Source organism: Macaca fascicularis, chromosome 1, assembly GCF_037993035.2.
Source record: "Macaca fascicularis isolate 582-1 chromosome 1, T2T-MFA8v1.1".
Taxonomy (NCBI): domain Eukaryota; kingdom Metazoa; phylum Chordata; class Mammalia; order Primates; family Cercopithecidae; genus Macaca; species Macaca fascicularis.
In genome coordinates, this window is record NC_088375.1 from 228,976,419 (window position 1) to 229,001,896 (window position 25,478).

General features: G+C 49.8%; 1 protein-coding gene across 50 annotated transcripts in view; it reads left to right on the forward strand.

The window, feature by feature from the left end:
* Window positions 1-25,478, forward strand: part of NPHP4 (nephrocystin 4) — a 135,936-nt gene that overhangs the window by 81,661 nt on the left and 28,797 nt on the right. For 33 of the 50 annotated variants that reach the window (XR_012427019.1, XR_010581598.2, XR_012427010.1 and 30 more), the window contains 5 exons: window positions 8,382-8,443; window positions 10,071-10,178; window positions 11,510-11,661; window positions 12,770-12,961; window positions 13,453-13,640. Coding sequence is in view for 34 of the 50 variants with exons in the window: in XM_065530604.2 (XP_065386676.1) it covers window positions 8,382-8,443; window positions 10,071-10,178; window positions 11,510-11,661; window positions 12,770-12,961; window positions 13,453-13,640 (702 nt within the window). In the remaining 16 variants the exon portion in view is untranslated. Of the gene's footprint in view, window positions 1-8,381; window positions 8,444-10,070; window positions 10,179-11,509; window positions 11,662-12,441; window positions 12,622-12,769; window positions 12,962-13,452; window positions 13,641-25,478 lie in introns of those variants that run through there. The other 17 variants (XR_012427026.1, XR_012427035.1, XR_012427020.1 and 14 more) reach the window with 3 other exon arrangements.

Below are 25,478 nucleotides of genomic sequence, written 5' to 3' on the forward strand. Positions count from 1 at the left end.
CCTGGGCTTAGGAATCCCAACAGAAAGGCCCTGATTGACTCAGTTGTTCCAGTGGGAGTCCTCCTGTCTTTACCGTGTAACCCCTGATGGGGATGGGGGTGGGGACAGTTGGTCTTGGTCACACACCCTTCTTGGTACCGGGGTTGGGTCCACCCCTGACTGTATGGTTAAGGGCTGGGAGGGTGATTCCCTAAAGGAAAACCACCAGAAGAGAGTATGGATTCAGGGTGGGTGAAACTGGCAGATCGTGGCTGCCCCTGGGTTGGGGCTCCTGGTCTCCCGATCCCAGCTTTGCATTTGCCGTCAGCGAATGCATAGACTTGAGTAGTTCCTGCCACTCTTTCCCACTCTTTCTTTTGTTTGAGAAGGACAAAGACAGGTGAGAAGCAGCCTGTCCTTCTAGAAGTCTGCTGTGCTTTTAGTAGAGATGGGGTTTCGCCATGTTGGCCAGGCTGCTCTTGAACTCCCGACCTCAGGTGATCCACCCACCTTGGCCCCAGAGTGCTGGAATTACAGGCATGAGCCACCACACCCAGCCTAGCTTGACTTCTTAAGATACAGAGCTGTTGGGAACAATGCTTTGAGTTCCTCCCAGAAGATTTACTGTCATATCCTTGGCAGAGAGGAGTGTGCCTTGGTTATTGGAAGGCCCAGGAGTTGAACGGTGGTGCAAATGAGCTGTAGCAGCATAATCTACTTCTCAGTCGCTGTTTGGGGACCAGCAAATCTACATGGATGGACCCTGATTTCACTGGGTTTATTTAATTTGGATTTATGGCTGCATTCATGTCACGTTAAATGATTACCTTCAGCCCAGATTCCAAGCATCGGAAGACATTGCCTCTCAAAACCCAGTGTAAGAGACTTTTAAATATCCACTAGTGTTTAACTTATGATGGAAACTTTTCATACTTCAGTATTTCACCAACTTATATGGTTCCTTTGGAGATCTTAATGATATGCGGCTGTCACTTTAAGTGAGGTACTTTGGCTCTCGGTTATGAATAATCCTTTTTATTTTCTCTGTAACATTGCAAGGGAGCAAAGGTTCATTCATCTCTTACCATGGAAGAGTGTGCATTGAGCCACTAGAGGGCACCCAGTCTTTATTTTTTGGTAACTTGGAATTTCCCTGACCCATATTTTGCTTTTGAACTTTCTTCTGGTGGTGTCAGAATTTTGGTTTGTTTGCTTAATAGATTTGAAAACAGCCATGTAGAAGGGATCATTGCAAACATGTAATTGTGGTGTTTCCCAGGGCACGTGGAGTTAGATTCCTGCCCCGATGGTGCCTGCTGTGCTGCTAGCTGGTCTGGAACATCCTCTCCTACAGATAGCGGCTCCCTTGCCCTGGATCAGGGTGGTTCAGTCAATTACATGGTGGTGGGGGAGAGTCTAAGGCCACGGAACAGCTTTTTGGCCACCCTCTAACCAAGGAATGGAAGTTTGTGTGCAGGTGGGAAGGGTGCATTTTGCTGGAGAATGAGTGGGAGAGTGGGTCAGAGCAAGGCTTTGACAAGGGAGGTGACGCTTCTGAAACTGATCCTGGAGGTGACCCCAGCTCAGGACTCTGGCGAGTCACGAACGCCCCCTGTTCCTGGGCTGCCTGCGATCTGGATTCCCGCAGCACAGAGTCCTGTGCTCACTCATCATCCAGTTGTCCCTTGATCTCTGCTTCGGTTTTGCTCGTTTTCCGATTCCTGTTTTCAAACTCTTAGGAAGAATGAATTTTTACCTACAGATAGTTAGGAATAAAGACCTTTCAGGTGGGTCTGCCGTGTGAATTCTTAGTGTCTAGAGTACCACTGGATACTGACTCAGCCTTTATTTTCACGGCCTGATGATAGGAAGCTGCTTTTTGCAACCCTTCTTGAAACCCCAGAGACTGCATCTTTACTAGCGATGGTCCTTCCTTTTCCCCTGCCTTTCAGGGCCATCTCTTTACCCCTGTTCCGAGCAGGGCCACACTCTACCCGCAAGGCCCAAGGCCCAAGGCCTGGCCCATCCCTGCCTTCCGCCAGCTGCCATGAGTTGCTAGGCAACAGCCTCTTCTTGCTGCCCCCCCTCCCTCCTCCCTCAGGACTTCTGTCTCCCACGGAATTGCTGACCCCATAGTTAAAGGCAGGCAGCTTTGCTCAGCTGGGCAGTTGCTCAGTGAAATGAGCATTTTCCTCTGTTAAGACCCCTCATCCAGCCCTCTGCTGACCCGTTTGCTCAGTGGCAGGCTGGCAGCACAGCCAGGCCCAGGGGGACAGGTGTGTTTCAGGGCGGAGCGGGGGTTCCACCTGGCTCCTGCTGGGGCAGTCGGGCCACAGGGGACTGGTGCTGTGGGGACCCCGTTCACGACTCTGTTCACGTTTCCAGGAAGGACACGTTGACCTCCATGCATGTGTCCTGATGTCTCGAGAGGCCCGTTCTCCCTTCAGCCTAGGAAGACATCTCAATGAAGACCACAGCCCCGTCCTCCACTGAGCTGTTTCCTTATCTTCATTTCTTCCTATGGTCCTGTCATAGTGCAGGCGTCTGATAAAATGTTTGTTGGAAAATGAATCCATGGACATGGGAAAGTAAAGGTGGTCAAAACACATCCTTCCTTTCCCCTTGCTTCTATTTTCACTTTTTAATTGGCAACACTGCATGCATATTGAAAAGTTATGTGGCTTGAGGGGATAGATAGCTGCTCAGTGAAACCCTAGGTCAGGACATGGACACTGCAGCCCGGCAGCTCCGGGACCCCTTCGTGTATCAGTACTTTTTATTTTCTTGAGAGAAGATCTCAGTCTGTTGCCCAGGCTGGAGTGCAGTGGCGTAGTCACGGCTCACTGCGGCTTCTACCTTCCAGGCCCAAGCGATCCTCCCACCTCTGCCTACCATGTAGCTGGGACCACAGATGCATGCCACCACACCAGGCTTTTTTTTTTTTTTTGTATAGATGATATTTTGCCATGTTGCTCAGGCTAATCTCGAATTTCTGGACTCAAACAGTCCTGCCTTGGCCTCCCAAAGTGCTGGGATTACAGGCACGAGCTACCATGTCTAGCTGGTAGTCAGTACTTTTAATCCGTCTGGTGAGGTGACGCGGGAGGTGAGAGAGGGTTGCTGGTGGGGAGGCCGCCTTCTGCCCCAGCCCCATCCCTGTTCGTCTCCTGGCCCGCATGGGTGATGAAGAAGTGAAGCCCAGTGCACTTCCTTTGTGGGGAGCTGCATGCCTGGTGGCCATGGGCTTGGCTGGAGAGCTCCTTCCTCTGTTTTGGGCTGTGATTTTAGTGGTATTATTACTCTGGGTAACAATGTTCTTTTGTGTTCTCTGCCTTATGTATAGAATTATCTCCCTGGGGGTGGAGGAAGGAGGAATTCTGAGGAATCTTGTCCTTGTGAGCATGTGTGAGCATTATTTTTCACCATATAACTTTTGCCGTTCAACTCACCCACAATGCTGAGAGCCGTGGGCTGGAGGGCGTGACCCTCTCTCTTGCGTGTGGAATGTGTGTGGGTTGCGTGCTCTTGCAGGTCCCCCTCCAGGCGAGTGCAGAGGCAGTGTGAAGACGCTCTGTGTGACCAGGTGGGACGTGCGGCCCTCCCAGGGCTGGGGTCGGAGTGCAGGCCCTGCCTCACCTCCTGAGGCCTGCGCTGTAGTTGAGTGCAGGGCTTTTGAGTTTCTTGAAGCTAAATTGACAGAAAAGTAGACACTTGAGATTTTGTTGACTGAGGTTTTCAGCAAGTGGAGACTGGAGAGTGATAGAGCGTCAGGGAAAAGGAATCTTCAGAGAGGTGGCAAAACCTGCTGTGGTGGGAAGTCTAAGTTTTTCTTTGTCTCTGGCAATCCATGTGGACCATTTCTGGATCGCAGTTGGCTCTGGTGTCCCGGGAAACCAGTGACTTAGTCTCTTCCTGCTCTTCTCAGATCTGGCTCTGGGCCAGAGGTGTGTGCTGGCGACTTAGGTCCCCGCTGGCCACGAGCTTCTTGGAGCAGCCAAGGAAGAGCTGAGTCTCTGTGCTTTTTTTTTTTTTTTTTTGAGATAGAGTCTCACTCTTTTTGCCCAGACTGGAGTACAGTGGCGTGATCTCTGCTCACTGCAACCTCCGCCTTCTGGGTTCAAACAATTCTGCCTCAGCCTCCCGAGTAGCTAGGATTACAGGCATGCGCCACCATGGCTGGCTAATTTTTGTATTTTTAGTAGAGACGGGGCTTCACCATGTTGGCCAGGCTCTGTGCTCTTCTTCTTAACACCAGGTTATTTCCCTGAAACCAGGGTCCTGTGGTGGCTCAGCCAGACACTGATTCCCCCTCCCAGTGAGGGAGCCCAGGCCTCTGCCACAGGGGTGTGAACGGAGGGGCTCCGTGTTGGGAGAGGTACCTGATGGTGCTGCTTGCCGTGGAGGTCTCAGCTTTCCGTTCTGTGTTGTGTTATTACTTCAGGCTCCGTCAGGGACCTACAGGTGTGTCTTATAATGACTGTTAAACTAAATTTTAATTTACTTTTAAGTTTTATGGGTAATGTACAGGTACGTTTCCTAGCATGTCTAATGGGCGTGGTTACCACAAGTTTGCCAGCACACCCACATACACTGTGGGTTTCTTTCATTTTTCTCTCTAATATTGTCAACCTGAAATGAGCCACGGGCACGGACTCTCCACAGTGAAGTTGCTTTGGGGCTAGCAGGGTGTTGTAGCCTGGGCTGTGTGTGCAGGGTCAGACTGTAGGTGCCTCCGGGGGCTTGGAGCAGAGGAGAGATTTTAAAACCAAAAAGCAGACATTTACGTAAGCTGTCTAGAAACAAAGACCCTTGGGGACAGAGGCTTGTTGCGGGGGTTGGGGGAGCACAGCAAGTCGGCTTGTTGTCAGGCAGGTGTCCCTGATCTGGAGTGCTGTGGTTTGGAGAGACTCCTGCCTTGTTACCGTCCTAGGCACTCGTGTGGGAGGGCCCCTCCTTCATGGCTATGCAAATTAACCTGCTCTAGTCACTTTTGTTTGTTTGTTTGTTTTTTATTTTATTGTTTTTGAGGCGGAGTCTGGCTGTCACCCAGGCTGGAGTACAGTGGCGCGATCTCGGCTCACTGCAAGCTCCGCCTCCTGGGTTCACGCCATTCTCCTGCCTCAGCCTCCCAAGTAGCTGGGACTACAGGTGTCCGCCACCTCGCCCGGCTAATTTTTTGTATTTTTAGTAGAGACGGGGTTTCACTGTGTTAGCCCGGGTGGTCTTGATCTCCTGACCTCGTGATCCGCCTGCCTCGGCCTCTCAAGTGCTGGGATTATAGGCGTGAGCCACCGCGCCTGGCCTCTAGTCACTTTTTAACTTGCCCGGGCTGCCTTCCCAGGTCCGCACACACTGGCTGGCCTCCTCCTATCCTGTTGCTCCCCTGCCTCACGCAGGATCTGCCGGGTTCTGCTGAGGTAGCTTCCATTTGCAGGAGCACCTGGGTGTGTCTGATGATGTTTTGCTGTTTTCGCAGCGCTGCCCTAGACAGCCTTGTGTGTGTCGGTCTGCTCACCGCAGCTGCTCCTTCCTGTGTCCTGTGCACACGCATGCTGCTCCGGTTCACTTGCTGACCCAGATGCTTGTCAGCTGAGTCCTGTTATGTGGTGGAAGTAGAGACGGGGCTTCACCATGTTGGCCAGGCTCTGTGCTCTTCTTCTTAACACCAGGTTATTTCCCTGAAACCAGGGTCCTGTGGTGGTCAGGCTTCCCAGACTCCACCGTGGTTTTTGGAGACTCCTGGGGCCTGGAGTACAGCGGGTGCTCCCTGGCGGCCACGCTGTCCTCTGGGCAGGACTGAGAGTATAGTTTGGGAAGCACCTTAACCCATAACCACATCGAACGCTAAAACAAAGAGATTCGAAACTGAGTTATTTTGTGGCCTTGGTGTATCTCTTCCTGCTGTGCTTCACTGGATGGATCTGTGTTTTGGGCCCTGGGGCTCTGGGCTTCCCACCAGATGTCTTTTTAAATGGCCACCTTTAATGGCCTTTTTAAATGGCCTTTTAGGTCGGTTTACTCTCTTGGAAGAAAAATTTGCATAAGTCATTACATAAAGAGTTACTTGAAAAAACTTTCCACACTGTGTGCAAATTTGAGACGATGGGGAAATAAAGTGCATGCGAGAAGTTCGGATGTGCTTGGAAGGTTTAACTTTTCATCCAGGTTTTCCTCCCCGAGAGGACACACACAGGCGCAGAGAGCTGGCCCCTGAGTGCCCGCTGTCTCTGCTGAAGATAATGGAGCCATTTCTGGCAGTTTGTCCTCATTATCAAAATCAGCCTGCGGAGTTTTCCGAGTTCGCATTTACGGAGGAGCAGAGTGGAACTGCACTTGCCGCTCTGCTGTCTCATCTTTCAGGCTGTTCTGGGAGGAGGTGGGCAGGGGGTTGCTGCACGGAGCTCTGAAATGGACTGTAAGAGGCACTCAGAGAATCTGGGGAGAGGCACCGGCTTTGAGGACAGCTGGGTCCCCGCAGAACCCTCATCTGCGTTTTGCTTTTAGTGAGATGATATTTCCTGGGGAAGCAGAGCTTGCTAGATTATTTGCTAACTCCCTCCGAGTGCGTGAGCTCATTTATAGAAGGGCAGATTCCTCTGACCAGAGTCTTTGCGCTCCTTGGAGCCACGTTACTGTGGCTGGTTACAGAGGAGCTGGGCGGGCCAAGTGGGCACTGCCCAGGAGGTGGTTGGACTGGGAGCTGTGCCCGCCGGGCTGGGCAGTTGGATCCTCTGAGGGTTGAGGGCTCCCTCTGGCCTTGCCCCCACTGCCTTCCACCCACCCACAGGCCCTTAGCAGAGTCTCCACCAGATCCCGCAGATAGGGAAGCACCTCCTTGGATGGGTTCTGAGAGCTGCTGGGAGAGGCACGCGGCGGGGATTGGCTCGATGGTCGCGCAGCTCTGGTGTTAGGGCGGTGCTTTCTGTATTTGTTTCTCCTTGGTCAACAGCGTTTTCTTTGTTTTTGTTTTGTTGGGATTCAGAGCGGAACAGGAAGTGACTGGGCAGTCTCTATCCAGAGCGCCCAGCGTTTGACGTCACAGGCCTCTGTGCTGTGTGCTTGGTCCGTAGGTCCCGTGGGTGCCGGCCCGTGCTGTGAGCTGCAGGAATTCAGGATTCCAGGACATACAGGAGATTTGTTTGCCCAACCTTCATGGCAGCAGAGGCCACAGGAGAGGGAGGGAAGGCGAGCTGCTGGGCCCAAGATGTGGGCCACATGGGGGTGACAGGAGGTGGGACAGGGCCATGGGGGAGCCTGATTTCTCCGGAGGTCTGGGTTATCCTGGAAGTCCAGTGGGGAGTGGTGGTGTCTGCTGCAGTGGAGAGTCCTGTCACCGTGAAGGAGGCTGTCATGAGCCAGGCGGGGACAGGACATGGGCTGGAGTCTGGGCTGTGGGCCTCAGGGAAGCCAGGCAGATGACTCAGTGCACGGGGCTCCCACCCTGGCCTCTGAGTGGGCAGAGGTGGCCCCGTCAGGATGGGCTTAGGGTCTGGCTTGGTGGTATCATGGCAGGCAAAGGCAGGTGGCGGTGTATGTGAAATACCATAAGAAGCCTGGTGGGTTTCAGAGACTCCAATGATGCTGGTGCTTCCTCCTGCTGAGGTGCAGGGGCTGAGTGCTCTGGGGCTGCTGGGCCATGAGGTGTCCATGTGGCCTGGGGAGGGGTTGCAGAAGCAGCACAAATGCCAGCTAGGGTGAGGTGGGGCTGGGCAGGTACAGGTGGCCCTGAGATGAGGCTGCTGGCTCTGTGGGCAGCCCCTGGATGCTTGGGAGGCAGCCATGGCCTCATCAAGGGCAAAGGCTGTTCTCAGTCCCTGGCTCCAGGGGGACCACATGAAGGGCTGGCCTTGCCTCCCCAGGTGGGCCTCCCACTGTTACCGGGCCCGCATGGAGAATCCTCAGCAGGACCTGGACGACAGCTTGTGCTTAGTGGGCGTTTGTGAGGCTGCGAGCCAGGTTGGCAGCTCCTGCTTAGGAGCTTCTCAGTTAACAAGACAGCCTGAGTCAGGGAGCTGCAAGACCAGGGCAGCCTCAGACCCGCCAGCTCTTCTGGGCAGGGAAGATGCAAAGATGACAGGTGAGGAGAAGCGCGTTAGGGAGCGCCAGGCACTCCGTGCTGTGAGACCTCCTGGCCTAGGAAGAACAAGGGATGCATACCACGAGGACGAGGCCGGCTGCACCCCCTCTCCTGGCTGCTGGTGCATGCCAAGGCTCTAGACAGACAGCGACGCTTTTGGGTGGCACTGTCGCTGCTGTTGATCCTGAGCAGTAACCAGCGGCCGCCCCGTTACAGACAAGGTGGTAAGGCCTGTGGAGACCTGACTGCCTGGGGGTCCAGGAGCCCACCGCCCCCCACACAGGCTGACACATTCCCTCTCTTACCCCACTGTGCTTCCTCCTAGGCCTGCCAGCGCCAGCACCTCGAGGTCTCGCTGCCCCGCAGGACTCGCCTGTGGGACCAGGGGTAAGTCCAGGCCCCCCACGGCCTCCTTCAGAATTCCAGAGTCAATTACTTGCAAGAAAACCCTCTGTCTCCGCTTAAGCACAGTTGCTCCCTGCGTGCTTCTGTGTGGCTGGGGAGGATTGCTGGCGGCGGCGGGGTGTCCCCTCCTGCCCTGTCTGTGCAGCCTGTCCCTGATGTTCTGACTCCCAGTGCGGGCTTTTAGTGGGGCTGCTGCTCGCAACCCCTATGTTGCTGTATAGGGCATCTCCACATCTCCCTGGCAGTTACATCTCATGGTGGCAGCTCTTTCAGGACTGGATGGCCTTCGCTTTTTCTGAGAGACACCGAGGTGTGGTCCTCACCCTCTTTGCTCTCCCGGACTAACTCCACCAGGAGCGGTGCCTGGCAGCTATTGGTGTCCAGGGCACCCGCCAGGCACAAATGCTGGTGGAGACTGGCACTGCTCTGAGAACCACGAGCTGCTGGCAGCTGCATGTCCGACGGCGCAGATCCCTGTGGCGCTGGAACTTCCTGGGTGGGAGGAGAGGCTCCTTCCTGCTGGGCCGTTGCCCGCCGGCGGTCTGAGCTGAGCTCCTGCTTGGCTGCCATTCTGGAGTCCTGAGACACCCGTGGCGCTCACCTGTGGCTCCAGGCTGGCCTTGGCTGTGTGAGTTCGAGTGAGGTCAGATGTGGCTTGTTCCTGCTGATGACTTTGTCTGCCAGCATCACCCTCAGAATTGACTTTCTAGAAAAGTTGACTAATTCAGTATCCAAGGCTGTCTCCAGGAAGCAGCTTTAGTGTGTCATCTGCAGTGGGAAACCGGATCACGAATGAAAAATACTGGATTCACCTAAAGGCACGAGTCTGTGGACGGCCTCCTGGGCTTCCCTGCTGGCCCAACCTGGCATTTTCCCTGGAGCAGTTTCTCTGTGACCCTGAGTGGTCACAATACCTTGTGGGGTCTGAGGGAAGCTGAGCTGGCCCCAAAGATCTCCTCTGCTCCCTGAAGATGCTGCTAGGGTCCCCTGGGGATGCTTCATGCACCCTACCCCCCATTCGTTCCTCAGTGCCTCTTCATACATTGGGGCCTCTCTGCCAGCACCTGGTGTGGGCCAGCCATCATTGCTGACAGTGAATGTCTCGGATGCTGGCTGTGTGTACTGGAGTTAGAGTCCAGGTTTGAGATCCGTGTCTTCAGTAGTGCCTGGGCCCCCAGCCCTCGGCATCAAGGTGGTCATTGCCTTAACAGGGAGGTTTGTTCGATAGGAGTGCAGGTGGCTAGAATCGGCAGGGCCTTGGAGGTGCTCAGTCCAGTGCTGGCAAGGGACAGAGAGGCACAGGCCAGGCTGCCCCTGTAGCTGGAGATGCTTTCTCCTTTCTTGCTTGTTTTCTTTGTTAATAATATTCTTATTCAAATATTATGATCTGGGGTAGATCATGGAATCACCTCTCTGTTGTTAAATAAAGGAACTTGAGAAGTGGTGCCAGGTTCCAGAGCTGCCCTGGCCGGGAGGCTGCAGCCATCACTCCCTTCCGTGGCTGGATCCAGGGCTGCCCCGTTCCCCGGAGTGGCTAGTGCATGCTGGGAGCTTTGTGGATGGACTGGCAAGTTTCTGAGCCCCTCACCTGTGCTTTCTTTCCTTCCAGTTGTCGATTTCCCAGCTGGCGGCCTCCCCGCGGTCCCCGACTCAGCACTGCGTGGCCAGGCCTACTTCACAGCTGCCCCATGGCTCTCGGGCCTCCCCGACTCAGGCAGTAAGTGCCGCCCACCTCCCGCCTCGCCTTCCACCAAGGAGTGGCTCCACAGCTCCTCACTTCGGGTTTGTGCTGTGCTGGTCCTCAGTTAGGTGGCAGAGACCTTGCGGGTTCCCTGGGATGTGGGTTGGGCGGGGGTTATTGCTTACTCTGAGGCCTCAGACAGTTGCCACCATTCTGTCTTGGAGACCAAAGAAGAATGTGGCCCGTGAGTTCTTCATGCCACGGCACTTGATTCAGATTGTGATCTACCCACGAAAACAAAGCTGAGCTGTCCCTAGGTCTGTACATGAAAGTAAAAGGAAGGTGTGGCTGGATCTGTAGACAGAGGCTGAGACAGGCACCCAGTACCCCGGGACCCTCCTTGCTGTCAGCAGCTAAAGGAGGTGAGTGGAGCCCCCCCATCCTGTTTTCAGGGTGCGCTCCTGCCCGTGTTGCCACCAGCCCTGGGGAATTCCTGTGGAGTTTGGTTTCCAAAGTCAGCTGGTTCACCCACAAACCGCATCTCTGGTCTTAACTGGAGTTACGTTGAGGAAAAATAGTTTCTTTTAATTCCTTGTTTGAAAACACTCCTAGCACCATGAGTCTCTGCTGCCTTATCTCTAGCATCTCTGGGGCTCGTGTGTTTGTGAAGAGCTTGCCTAGCTTTTTATTACTGGTGCCTGAGACATGGTGTGAGGGTGATCTGGTTTCCTCTGGCCTGGAACAGAAAGCCTGGGAATGAAGCTTGAGAGAGCACATTCCCAACTCCCAAGCCAGCTCCTCGCTGAGAGGCCTGCCTCGGCCTTGGAGGGGAGTAGAGGTGGAATACGAGTGAATGACAGGAAGGTTCAGGGGCTGTGAGGACAAAAGACTTTCCAAACACACCAGCCAGGGGCTCGGTGCCACGGTTTATCTTGGAGTGTTGAGGAAGCTTCAGCTTTCTATTCTATAAACATATTTTGATGTGAATTTCCCATCTCAGGTGTCAGATGTCTCCCACGGTCCTGACCTGCTCATAAAATTAGGATTCCTTCCTCACTGCTTCTCAACTCACAAATTGGGTTGCTACATGAAATATAGGATGCCCAGTTAAATTTGGACTTCAGGTAAACAACAAATAATTTTTTGGTATAAGTATGTCCCAAATATTGCAGGGAACATACTTATACTAAAATTATTTGTTGTTTACCTGAAATTCAAGTGTAATTGAACCTTCTGTATTTTTATTTGCTAGAGCTGGCAACCCTCCAGAGGCAATTCATCGATGAATCCCCTTAGATCTGGGCACCGTTGGTTGTTAGGAGTTGGGGTCCTTGGTGGCCTCACTCGAAAGCCCTCGTTTTGTTCAGCAGGAGTTCCCGTTGGAGGGCGGTATCTCCCACCTGGAAGCTGACCTGAGCCAGACCTGCCTGGTCCCGGAAACCTCCATCGCCGAACAGTTACAGGAGCTGCCGTTCACGCCTTTGCATGCACCTATTGTTGCGGGAACACAGACCAGGAGGTGAGGTGGTGGTGTTGCGGGAACACAGACCCGGAGGTGAGGTGGTGTTGTCGCGGGAACACAGACCCGGAGGTGAGGTGTTGTCGCGGGAACACAGACCTGGAGGTGAGGTGGTGTTGTTGCGGGAACACAGACCAGGAGGTGAGGTGTTGTTGCGGGAACACAGACCTGGAGGTGAGGTGGTGTTGTTGCGGGAACACAGACCCGGAGGTGAGGTGTTGTTGCGGGAACACAGACCCGGAGGTGAGGTGGTGTTGTTGCGGGAACACAGACCCGGAGGTGAGGTGGTGTTGTCGCGGGAACACAGACCCGGAGGTGAGGTGGTGTTGTTGCGGGAACACAGACCCGGAGGTGAGGTGTTGTTGCGGGAACACAGACCCGGAGGTGAGGTGGTGTTGTTGCGGGAACACAGACCCGGAGGTGAGGTGGTGTTGTCGCGGGAACACAGACCCGGAGGTGAGGTGGTGTTGTTGCGGGAACACAGACCCGGAGGTGAGGTGGTGGTGTTGCGGGAACACAGACCCGGAGGTGAGGTGGTGGTGTTGCGGGAACACAGACCCGGAGGTGAGGTGGTGTTGTTGCGGGAACACAGACCCGGAGGTGAGGTGGTGTTGTTGCGGGAACACAGACCCGGAGGTGAGGTGGTGGTGTTGCGGGAACACAGACCCGGAGGTGAGGTGGTGGTGTTGCGGGAACACAGACCCGGAGGTGAGGTGTTGTTGTTGCGGGAACACAGACCCGGAGGTGAGGTGTTGTTGTTGCGGGAACACAGACCCGGAGGTGAGGTGGTGTTGTTGCGGGAACACAGACCCGGAGGTGAGGTGGTGTTGTTGCGGGAACACAGACCCGGAGGTGAGGTGGTGTTGTTGCGGGAACACAGACCCGGAGGTGAGGTGGTGTTGTTGCGGGAACACAGACCTGGAGGTGAGGTGTTGTTGTTGCGGGAACACAGACCAGGAGGTGAGGTGTGGGTCTGGGTGGGATGGAGCCAGGCACGTGCTGTGTCGTCAGACTGTTGGACCTTGTGAACACCAGGCGTTCCACAGGGAGGTGCATCAAATGGGTCCCCCTTTCCCGGGAGGCTGCCTGAGGAGTCTCTGTGTCTCAGCTCTGCAGGGCAGCCCTCGAGAGCCTCCATGGTGCTCCTGCAGTCCTCCGGCTTTCCCGAGATTCTGGATGCCAATAAACAGCCAGCTGAGGCCATCAACCCTACAGACCCCGTGACGTTTAACCCTCAGAAGGAGGAATCGGATTGTCTACAAAGCAACGAGATGGTGCTACAGTTTCTTGCCTTTAGCAGGTAAATGCTTGAATATTCTGTGTTACTCATCTGGCTTTCACATTTCCTGTGTTGAAGAGAAACTTTGCTGAGATTCTGACCTGGCAGAACTGTCTGTGCTCGGGTCTTAGTAGATTCGGGAGTGCCATCTGTTTTTATCTTATCTTGGCTAGGACCCACCCATGGCATGCTAAATGCTGTGAAAGCTGCTTTGCCCCATCTTTTGTGGTCCTTCATTAAAATGTGGATGGTGTGTTGTCCAGCTCTTAGATCTTAGTGTAGCTCCGAAGGCAGCTTCTCTAGCCGAGAGTGTCCTTATACTCGAGAGTGCTGCTGTCTGGCCGGCTTGCTGAGAGCACAGCAAAGCGGTTCCGTTGGTGACCGTGGCAGCCTCTTTACTGTTGCCCCAGCAACTAAGGTGCCTGGACCATCCCCTTATGCGAATGCACATCAGACCCCTCAGGTTCTGTGCCATGGATACTCGATTAACCCAGAGCTGTTGTTGGATTCAGAGTGGCCCAGGACTGCCGAGGAACGTCATGGCCAAAGACTGTGTATTTCACCTTCCAGTTCTACCGCTTCCCACCCGCAACAACGCCACGACTGCAGCTGGTCCAGCTGGATGAGGCCGGCCAGCCCGGCTCCGGTGCCCTGACCCACATCCTTGTGCCTGTGAGCAGAGACGGCACCTTTGATGCCGGTGAGTACTCATGTGCGTGGCAGAGGTGAGACATTCTGTACTGAGTTGTGTGTGTAAATTGTCAATGTTATGAAAGTGGTACTAGGAAAAGTTTAAAACATATACAACATTAGAATAACACGGTGAACCAGTGCAGCAGACACTCAGCCCCAGCAGCTCTTAGCTACCTCCCAACCCAGCGTCCTCCCCCAAGCCAGGGTTGTTTTGAAGCAAATCCCAGACATTACAGAATTTCATGTATGAATATTTCCTTATGTATATCTAAAAAATTAAGAATTCTTATTGAAAAACATAATTGGTATTTCCCACCTAAAATAGTAACTCCTAATACCATCAAGTATCTAGCCAATGTTACAATTTTGCTAGTAACCTCATAACATTTTTTTCAGTTTGTCCAGAAATAAGGTCCACACTGGTCGTGGAGCAGTGTGACTCTTCAGTCTGTCTGCAGTGGCTGTCGCTGTGCCTGTCTCTGTTGTTTCTTTTTTATGTATTTGTTGAAGAAGCCACGTTGTACTGTAGAGCATCCACCTCACAGTCTGGATTTTGTTTTTGCATCCTGGTGGTAACATAAAGGTGTTGTTCTGTCCCCTCTTTACCTGTCAATTGGGAGTTAGATCCAGATGCGTGATTAGACACTTGGTTTTGTTTTTGGTTTTGGCAAGAATTCTTTGTAGCGGGTGATGTTTGTGCCACCCCCTTCACCTCTGCTGCGCCCTTGGCGAATGCTTACTTCTTTTTATGTTGCACCAGCAGCCATTATGCCCACTGCTGTGTCATTTGTGCAGTGGTGACGTTCTGTTTCTAGAACACCTCCCTTGTTCGTTAGCTGGGATGCTTCCAAAATAAGAAACTTCCCGACATCAACTTTTTGCTTACATTGAGATGCGGTTTGTATAGGAAAGGCTGGATAATACTTGATTCTTCCCTTTATTTGCCAGTTTCTGAAGTAATTACATGATTCCCTGGCATCCTTCAAGGATGGGGACCAATGACTTTTTTTTTCTTCAGGTATCATTGTAAACTAATAAATTAAAGCTACATTGAATAGAAGCACACCTGACATGTTGGTATTTTTATTGATGGTCAGTTTCCCCATCTTGGTTAGTGACACAACTCATAAGGGACCCAGCTGGGGTCTCAAACACTGCTGCCTCTCGAGGTAGAAAGTGGCAGGTGGGAAAAGTGATGTTGAAGTACTGACCTCAAATGGAAGTAGCCTAACAATGGCGCCTGACAATAGAGACACAAAACAAATGCAGCGCTAGGGATCGAGGAGGCTGTTAAACAATAACCAAGAAAGTAATTCACTAGGAAAAGAAACAGTTCTGAATCCGCGAACTTCTAACATACGTAACCTCAAGATAGAAAGGAGAACTTGATGGACTTATAAGGAGAAATCGGCAAAACCCCACAATCATGGGAGATCTAGACATACTTCTCAGTAGATTGATGATCAAACAGAAATAAATTAATAAGGATATTATAAAATACAGTTTAAAAAGGTGATCTGAGAAAACCTGTATACCCCATTTAGAGAATATGCATTATTTTAAAGCATACTTTGAAACTTAGAAAAACGGATCATCATTCATATATTTATTTTTAGCTCACCAAGTAGGCATCCCCTATACTGAGAGAATTGGTATAAAATCTAATTTTATAACTTTCTCTGGTCATAATTCCACAAGATCAGAAGTCAGTCACTCCCTCCCCTACAACCACTCTGAACTGCTTTTTTTTTTTTAATTTTAAAACATGCTTCTAATTATTCCATGGGTCAATGAAGACCTCAAATAGAAATGCCTAATTATTTAAAACTGAATGACAAAATAATATTGCATATCAAAACTTAGGAGATGCAAGTAAAATTGTAAATACAGGGGAATTTACAGTTTTAAATGCCTGTGTTGGTGAAGAAGAAAAGTACACTTTCAGATATTGTTTTAATTGTTCAACTTAAGAAGTTTGGGGGGAGAAAAGACAGAACAAACCCAATAAAAGTAGAAGGAAAAAAATTTGATGAGTGTAAATGCTCAGAAGACAAAACAATAGAACAGGTCAGCCAAACAGTTGGGCACCAGGGTCACCAGGTACAACAGGGCATGCTTCTTGTTTCTTGTCCATGGGCACAGTCAATCAAGAGAGGCAGATGGCGGACATGAAAATATCACTATCTTGATCATGCATTTATTCATGATAAAGAGGGTGTAGTACTTGGTTGGTCTGAGAGCCAGCTGTGCCCACTGGTGCCAGCCCCCAATGTGGATAGCCTTTGATGCAGGTGGAAGTTGGCCAGACAGCAGCGGGCTTTGCACCTGGGGTGAGCCCTCGCCTCTCTGCATGCCTGGAAGCACATCTCGGACTGTGGGCAGATCTGAAAAGAAGAGAGTGGGGAGGAGGAGTGAGCAGCCTAGTTAGTTAGCTCAGTTAGTCTGTTCCCCGTCCCTAGTCAGTTGAGCTGCTCTCGCCCTGAGAGGCATGGGGGCTGGGCAGAGAGAGGCCACAGGAGGCTCCTTTGCATGGAGGTGTGAAGCCAGGGAAGGGCATGCTCCTACAACATTTCCGTGCTCCTACAACATCTCCGGGGTTTGGTTTTCTCAACTCATTGGCCTTCATCATTACTAAACCAGGGGTATGGCCTTTGTCTTTGCAGGGAGGGGACTGGTCACCACCAGGGCGGTTCCAACCTTCCTGAATCACTTCAACTAAGCCAACCACCTTTCCTTTTTCAATTCTCCGGAGGCCTTCGGTAGGCAGTCCAACTGATGTCCCCAGAAGGCTGTAAAATGGATTGGATTAATGCATTGCTCTCAAGGCTCCTCTGTACCCACTGCTGAAGACTCATTCCCTACTCTGTTTCCCATTCCAAATTCCATCCAGTCATTTCATCCAGCACAGCTCATCAGAGGCTCTGCAGTGAAGTTAAATGATAGCATTGAGATCGTTCAATAAAAAAGGCCAACCACTTAGAGATGCTTCTGACTTGAATATAAACCCCTTTCCATGATGAATTTCCCAGAGAGGAATTAAAGTCCCCAAATTAAATTTCCTTGCAGGTTGAAGTCCAAAGAAATGAAACTCCAAAATCAAATTTTCTTGTCATTATGAATTAAAATTCAAAGTCCAAAATTCTTAAGTTGAAGTCCAAAAAAACCCCACCCGACTGATTTCCATTTCTTACATAGCTGAGTCTCTGCCTGGGCAGGTCTGGGCTTCCTTCAGCAGCCGCAGCTTGCGGGAGGGTTCTCCCTGGACGGGCACGGTTCCCTAGGGCCTTGGGAGTTGCATCAGTTCAGGACTGAGCCTCTCATAAGCCTCACTTAAAAGATATTTGTTGTTGTTGTTGTTGAACTATATAACATGCATATGGTAAAGAGCACAGATTGCCAGTGCATAGTTCTATTATTTTAAAAAATTAATAATTTTATGTTTTTAGATCGGTTTTAGGTTTACAGAAAAATTGAGTAGCTGGTACAGAGAGTTCCCATAGGACCTCCCCCTCCAAGAGTTTCCCCTATTATTAACATTTTGCGTTGGTGTGACACGTTCTGTTTTCAGGTTTTTTTTTTCTTTTTTTTTGAGACGGGATCTTACTCTGTCACCCAGGCCGGAGTCCAGTGGCACAATCATGGCTCACTGCAACCCCTACCTCCTGGGCTCAAACAGTCCTCCCACCTCAGCCCCCACGTAGCTGGGACCACAGGCATGCACCACCGTGCCCAACTAATGCTTTTTTGTAGTTTTTATAGAGATGGGGTTTTGCCATGTTGGCCAGGCTGGTGTTGAACTCCTTGGCTCGAGTGATCCTCCTGCCTCAGCCTCCCAAAGTGCTGAGATGTCAGATGTGAGCCACCATACCTGCTGTGTGACACATTTGTTACAATTGATGAACCAGTATTAAAAAGTATTATGAACTAAACTCATAGTTTACGCTAAAGTTCATTCTGCATTATACAGTCTGTGATTTTTGACAAATACATGACATCGTGGATCCACCATGATGGATCATACGGAATAGCTTCATCGCCCTCCACCCCCCTGCGCTCCACCTATTCAGCCCTCCCCTCCTCTCCGGGCACTGCTGTTCTTTTGATTGTTTCCATGTTGCCTCTTCCAGAACGTCATACAACTGGTATCATAGTTCGCAGCTTTTCAAAACTGGTTTCTTCCAGCACTGTGCATTTAAAGTTCCTCCATGGCTTTTTATGTCTCGCTCAGTCATTTCTTGGATTGCTGAATGACACTTCATTGCACGTACGTGCCACAGCCTATTTTTCCATTCACCTCTTGATGGGCATCTTGGTAGTTTACAGTTTTTGGCAATTTTGAATAAAGCTGTTAGAAACATTTGTGTACGGGGTTTTGTGTGTACATAATGTTTCAACTCACAGGTAAATACCAAGGAGTGTGGTTGCTGGATCATGTGGTAAGAGTATGTTTAGTTTTGTTAGGAATCACCATACTGTCTTCCAAAGTGTTCCCACCAGCAGTGAATGAGGGTTCTGGTTGCTCCGTATCCTCACCAGCATTTGGTCTTGTCAGTGGTTGTGATTTTAGCCTCTCTAGCAGGCCGTACAGTGGTGTCTTGTTGTTGTAATTTGCAGTTCTCTAGTGACATATGATGTGGAGCATCTTCTCATGCTTATTTGCCTTCTGTACATCTTCCTTCATGAGATTTCTGCTCAGATACCTGAACGGATGTCTGTATACATTTTGGATGCAAGTCCATTATCAGATACGTATTCTGCAAATGTTTTTTCCCGATCTATGGCTTGTCTTTTTATTCTCTTACCAGTATGTTTGGCAGAGTGAAGTTTTTCATTTTAATGAAGTCCAGCTCATTAGTTATTTCTCTTATGGATTGTGCATGGGTTGTATCTGAAAAGCCATCTCTGAGGTCACCTAGATTTTGTTCTGTGTTATCTCCTAGGAGTTGTATAGTTTTGTGGTTCACATTTAGGTCTGTGATCCATTTTGAGCTAATTTTTATAAAAGGTACAAATTTTACCAAGTGAACACATCTGCGTAACCACCTCCCAGCCCGGAAGGGGCTCTGGAACAGGATGCAGAGGCCTCCCTCACCCCAGTCCTTCACCTCCCCCAAGGGAACCACCCTTCTGAATTCCGCCACCATAGATCAATTTTGCCCCCTTTTTTGGACTTCGGTGGGATCATGTTTTATGTTCTGTTTTGAATCCCACTTCTTTTGCTGGCCTCTTGTCTGTGAGGTCCCTGTTGTGTCTATAGCAGTAGCATTTCCATTTTCCTGGCTGTAGAGAAACCCAGTGTCTGGTGATTCTGTGATACTTCTCCATTCGAATAGGCAATGGAATGGTTCTAGTTTTTGGCTCTTTTGCGTAATGCTGCTGCGAGTGTGCTTTTGGTGCGCACGGGCCGTTGTGTTGGAGATGTGCCTGGGAGTGAACGGCTGGGTTGTGGAGCAGCACCTGTTGTTAGGTTTAATGGATCTGCCAGGCAGGTTTCCCTCGTGCTGTGCCAGCTTCCACATCCATCAGCGGGAACCCAGCAGCCCAGACAGCGCCATGCCCTCGCCAGTCACATGGTGATCACTGGTTTTCTTTGTTTCTTTGAACCATCCTGATGTGGAGGCATCTGGTGGTCGGAGCTTCCCTGATGATACTGAGTGCCTTTCACAGGCCTGCTGGCCTCGGGGGTATCGTCGTTCATGAGGCATGTGTTCAGGTCTCCCCTGCCCATTTTCTAGTGTTGTCTGTGTGTGTGTGTGTGTGTGTGTATGCATGTGTGTGTTTGAATTGATAGGCATTCTTTCCATAGCCCGTCACCAGAGTTAATAGGACATGTAGGATTTGAAAGCACTGGCCCCATACCCACCAAATTTAGACAAGCCAATTCCCAGCCCCTGAATAGTTGTCCTAAGGAAAATTATGTTCTCAGAATCCAAAATTTGACATTGCCAGAGACTCGGGTGTCTGAGTGAATGAGGGTAGATGGGAGAACGCCTTGGTTCCAGCTTCCCAGGCCTTTGCCTCGTCCTGATCGGGAGGAAGATCCACTAAGAGAGCGGCATCTGAGGCGGGGCTGTCTTCCTGGCAAAGCTGTTGGGGGGTGTGCCAAGGCCCTGCACACTGGTCCTCCTGAACTGAAGCTTCCCGCAGCCACGCCCGTGGCCTGGAGGAGCCCAGGGCTCCCGAGAGTGGGTTTCTCCTTTTTTGGGTGTTCGGAGCTGTGAGTGGCCTTTCTTCGCATCACCTCTTCCTCCTGCACCTTTCGGGGGGCTCTGCTGAGGGCATGGTCTCCCCTGCATGCGTTGGTTCCCTCCTCGGCCCTGGGCTTGGTGCCTTCGACCCTTTTTGCTTTCTTTGCTCCTGTCCTGGCCTTTTGCTTCCTAACATGTTTCTCTTGGTGTTTTTGTCTCGTGGGGCCCTCTTCCGTGTGAGAGCTGAAGTCACTGAATTTTGGATCAGCCAAGAGTATCTGTTCTTCTGAAGGACGCCAGTCCATTTCCCCTCCCTGGGCTCTCCCAGCCGAGAGGCATCTCCATAAGACCAGCCTACAGTCCTGCTCCGGGCCACCTAGCACGGCCTCGCCATGTCTTGCTTAGTGGATCTCCTCTTTCTCGGGCCCTCTGCGAGAGCCCTAATCCCCTATGTCCCCACCTGCAGAAACCGTGCCATATTTTGGAATGTTGCTTAACTGTTTATCTTGAATTATTTGAAAGTAAGTTGTAGACATGCATGGTAACACCACCTCTAAATAAGCAACGTGCATCTCTTAAAAATAAGGGTACCCTTTTATATATGTGCAATTCTAGTATCACATTTAAGATAATACAAATTTCATAGTACCATTTCCCCATTTGTCCTCCATGTATGTTTATTTGATCTGGGATCCAGCCCAGGTTCCTGTATTGTATTTGTGATTATCGCTTTAATCTGGTAGTCGTCTGCATTCTTTTCCAGTGACACTGGCTTTCGAGAGAGACCAAGTGAGCTGTCTTGCAGAACGTCCCATGTTCCGTGCTTATCGGTTGCTTCTTCCTGTTGTTGAACGTGTTGCTTTATCCCTGTAGTTCTTGAACACTGGGAGCGAGGGCCGAAAGCTCAGTTTGATTCTGGATCTCAGCATGAACCCTTCATTGTCAGTGCAGTGTGCTTCACAGCCCACCACCTCAGGAGGCGCGAGTGCCAGACCATCTCATTGTTACGACGCCGATTTGGTCGCTTGGTTAAGATGCCCACCCCTAGGTTTTTCCTGTAGAAAGAGAGTTTTTCCCTTTGAACTGACTGAAGAATTCCTTGGGCCATTTTTTTTCTTCGTGGAAATATCTGGTCCCCAGCAACCTCCCACCTCTTGTAACAGCCTGGGCCGAGCTTTGCTTGCGTCAGTTATTTAATTGGTGTTTTTGAAATGGTAGTTTGTCTAATTCTATCATTTGGTTTGCTCTGCCTTTATTAGCTCACATTCTTTGTTAAAAAAGAACTTTCCCTACTGACGGGATGAACTACAGATACGTGCTCCAAAAAGATATGTGCGCCAAAAAGACAAAGGTTTAATTCTTTCCCTTTAATTGCCGGTTTTCAGAGTGAGAAGTCGGTGGAATAGTTAGCCCAGTAGTGGCGATCCCAGCGTTAGGTATCTGGCTGTTTTCCTTTGTCTTTGGAGTGTGGCTGTGGCCTCCTGCGTCTTCATCGATGCGCCGGATTGCACTCATTATTATTCCAGGAGCCCTTCCGGCCTTTCACCTACTCTGATTGGCCTTTGAGCGCCTCCTGCTTTCTGGAGCAGTGCCGGTTCCAGGCTTATCTTGTGTTCTCCCTGCCGCCAGCCAGGGCCCATTTCTCTGTGGAGCTTGGTCCGTCTGAATGGACATGACGTTTCGGAGATCAGGATATGGGGTGCTGGCCGGACGTGGTAGCTCACGCCTGTAATCCCAGCACTTTGGGAGGCTGAGGCGGGTGGATCACAAGGTCAGGAGATCAAGACCATCCTGGCTAACACGGTGAAACCCCGCCTCTACTAAAAATACAAAAAAATTAGCTGGGCGTTTTGGTGGGCGCCTGTAGTCCCAGCTACTTGGGAGGCTGAGACAGGAGAATGGCGTGAACCCTGGAGGCAGAGTTTGCAGTGAGCCGAGATCGCACCACTGCACTCCAGCCTGGGCAATAGAGCGACACTCCGTCTCAAAAAAAAAAAAAAAAAAAGAAAAAGGATATGAGGTGCTTTGATTCTGAGTCTTCTTGCTTCAAAGCCTTTTGCCGGGAAGAGCTGGGGGAATGTTAAAACGTGAGTTCATGTTGATCTTCCTAAGTCAGATTTAGAATTTTTCTCATAAATTTCCTTATATTATTTGTATCTCTCTTACACGGAAAATCATGGTTTCTCATCATGTATTTACTTATTTATTTTGCCTAACAACGTATAGAATGCGTTTTCCCAATGACACTGCTGATGTGAACTGTTGACTTAATGTCAACAGTGCGCGTCCTGCTGAAGTCGGGTTCTTCACAGTTCCTTTTGGGCTCTGTCCCACCAAGGGTGTAGAATTGGTCTAGTGTGACCAAAAGCCCTGGAAATAATTCTTATCTCCAGTTTGATATTCAGTATGATTCATTTGTTTTAATTTGTTTTCAATTTTATGTTTGCTTTCCTTTTTGATTTAAATTTTTTGGACTATTTACATGGTTGAAAGTTGAACACCATAGTCCAGTGTGTGCTCAGGGCTCCTGCTTCCCTTATCCCCGCGGGCTCCACCCCCTGCCCAGCCCCCTAACGGTAACCAGACTTTTCGTTTCTGGCTGATCCTTCCAGTGTTTTTATTGATTTGTTTTTTCAAAAATAAGCAAACATTTACATTTTATTTTCCCTGCTTTCTAATTCAGTGATAACGTACCAAATACACTCTTCTGCTCCCTGCTTTTTTCAGTTAACGTCATAGCCCAAGTTTGGCTGCACAGACATCACCTGTGCCCGTTTCTACGGTAGCTGCGTCATGCTCTGTGGGCTGCACAGATGTCAGCTGTGCTCGTTTCTACGGTAGCTGCGTCATGCTCTGTGGGGTGGTTGTGCTGCTGTTTACTCAGCACAACCACCCTAATAGACATTTGCATCATTTCCAGTATTTCACTGTCTTAGCAGTTAGTTCTTTCTGGTTCTGGAAAGGGGATTATGGAATCATAGGCTTCATTGGTATTGACAGACACTGCCCCACACCTTGTGCCGGGTGCCGCCACCTGGGGCTCCACTGGCAATCCCCGGGGCTGCTGGTTTCCTCTTGCTCGCTGTCTCGATGGGGCATTAACGGCTGGTAGCTTTACAGTCCCATAGATGTGAAGTCCATCTTATTGCAGTTTTTTTGTTTTGTTTTGTTTGAAATGAAGTCTTACTCTGTTGCCCAAGCTGGAGTGCAGTGGCGCAATCTTGGTACACTGCAACCTCCACCTCCTGGGTTCAAGTGACTCTCCTGCCGCAGCCTCCTGAGTAGCTGGGATTACAGCATGAGCCACCATGCCCAGCTAATTTTTGTATTTTTAGTAGAGACAAGGTTTCACTATGTTGGCCAGGCTGGTCTTGAACTTCTGAGCTCGTGATCCGCCCACCTTGGCCTCCCAAAGTGCTGGGATTGCAGGTGTGAGCCACCACGCCTGGCCCTTAGTGCAGTTTTAATTTGCGTTTCTTTTATGATGAGTCAAGTTGAGTATCTTTTGTATTTGTCTTTATCTCCAAACTTCTATTCATATCTTTTCCCATTATTCTATCATGTTTTTAGTCTATTTCGTCTTCTGTTCTGGGGAGCTCTTATTAGGGAGAAGAACCTTCGTGATACAGTAATAATTGCAAGTGTGTTTTCCTACTTTTCATTTGTCTTTTTACTTTGCTTATGGTGGGCTTTGCTATATAAAAGGGTTTTTTTAAATGTAGTCGAATGTATCAGTCTTTTCTTGCTTCTGAATTATTGAGTCATAGACAGAAAGGCTTTCTCCTCTCCCGCTTTACAGAGCGATTTAGGCTCATGTTCTTGGACTTGCAGGTTTTGTTTATGTTTAGACATAAACACAAAAATAAAAAAAGTGGTAACTTTTTTTTCAGAAATTTTATTTTTTTATTTTTTTGTCTCCCATGTCTATCCTGCAGACCCCATGCCTGTTGATAAAACCTGTCTGTTTTCTGGTGACTGGAGAGCCACCATCATCATGGACCAACATTCTTCATGCATTTGGGGTTATTTCTGTATTTTCTAATTTGTTCCATTAGACTTGGCCCAAAGGGCTGTTAAGGGCCAGCTAGTAAATATTTTAGGCTTTCTGGGCCGCTTGTGTTGTCTGTCACATTTTCTTCTTTTTGTTTACAACTCATTAAAAACATAAAAACGATTTCTTATATCTGTGCTGAGCTTGGCCTCGGTCTGCGGTTTGCGTCCTCTGCACTAGGCTGTGTCTGTGGTCACTGGGACTGTGCCTTCAGTCAGAGCCTCTTTCATTGCCTGAATTTCTAGCAAGCTGAGCTCTCACCACATTGATCTTCCTTGCAGGGTTTTCCTGGGTATTCTTGCTTATTTAGTTTTCCATAAGGACTTTTTAGGGATCCTTGTGGGCATTCCATCACATGGGGAGAATTTACACCCAAGAGCTAGGAGATGATGGTCCCAGAGAAGACTGCCTTTCCATCTGTTCATTTCCACTGTGCGTCTTTCTGAAGAGTTTTAAAGTTTATGTCATATGGGTTTTGCTATTGTTTTGTTTTCTATTTGATTAAATTTTGTGTTTATCTTTACTGTCCTCTCATTTCTCCTTGATTTTTGGTATACTTTGCTATTTCCCTATTTTTTTTTTTTTTTGAGCTGCTTAGTTCATTTATCTTAATTCTTTGTTTGTATGGATATACAGGATTCAAGGCTATGAATTTTCCTGTGATTACTGCCTTATGATTGTTGATACTAATAAGTAGTGTTTTCATTATTATTACTGTTTCCAGAAAATCTTTTTCAATTGTGTTTGCCCTTTGACAGAAAGTTATTTATTTGCAAATTTGTTTCTTAAAAAATTTTACCTTTTTTTGTTGTTTTTTTTTTCTTTTTTGAGACTGGGTCTTGCTCCGTAGCCCAGGCTGGAGTGCAGTGGTGCGATCTCAGCTCACTGCAACCTCCATCTCCTGTATTCAAGTGATGGGCCTCAGCCTCATGAGTAGCTGGGACTACAGGCATACACCACTATGCCTAGGTGACTTTTGTGTGTTTTGTAGAGGTGGGGTTTCACCATGTTGCCCAGGCTAGTGTATTAATTTCTAGTTTATTGCATTATGTTCAGAGAATATTATTTGTATTATTTCTACTTTATGGAGCGTAGTTTTTTGTGGCCTAATAGATGGTTAGTTTATATTAATGTTCCAAATACACTTGAAAAGTTGTTTTCTCTGTCACTGGGGTGCTGTGTTAAGATGAATCCCTGCACCCCGCATCCCTGCCACCGTGGGAGTTGGCTACTCTGGTCTTCTAGATGGTTACTCATTCGTCATTGCCTGGATCTGCCTTTGAATGGAGAGTGGTTAGTTTCTACCATTACTATGTTTTCTGTTTCCTCAACCCCAGAAGCAGTGAGGATTCTATCCAGGCTGGGGCGCGGTGTTTGTGATGGGGGTGCAGGAGGTGGGCTTGGGGAGGACAGGGCCACTGCCCCGGTAGTCTTCTTAGCTCAGTTGGAGGCCGGCTTCCTTTACTTGTGAGTGGGATGGAAATGACATAGGGTGGACTGTGGGGAGCTTAGACCTCAGGGTTGGCCACGGAGGAGCCTCTTGTCCCAGCTAGACAGGGAGGGGAAAGGTCTGAGGCTGCGGTGGGGAGAGTTGGGAGGCTGGTCA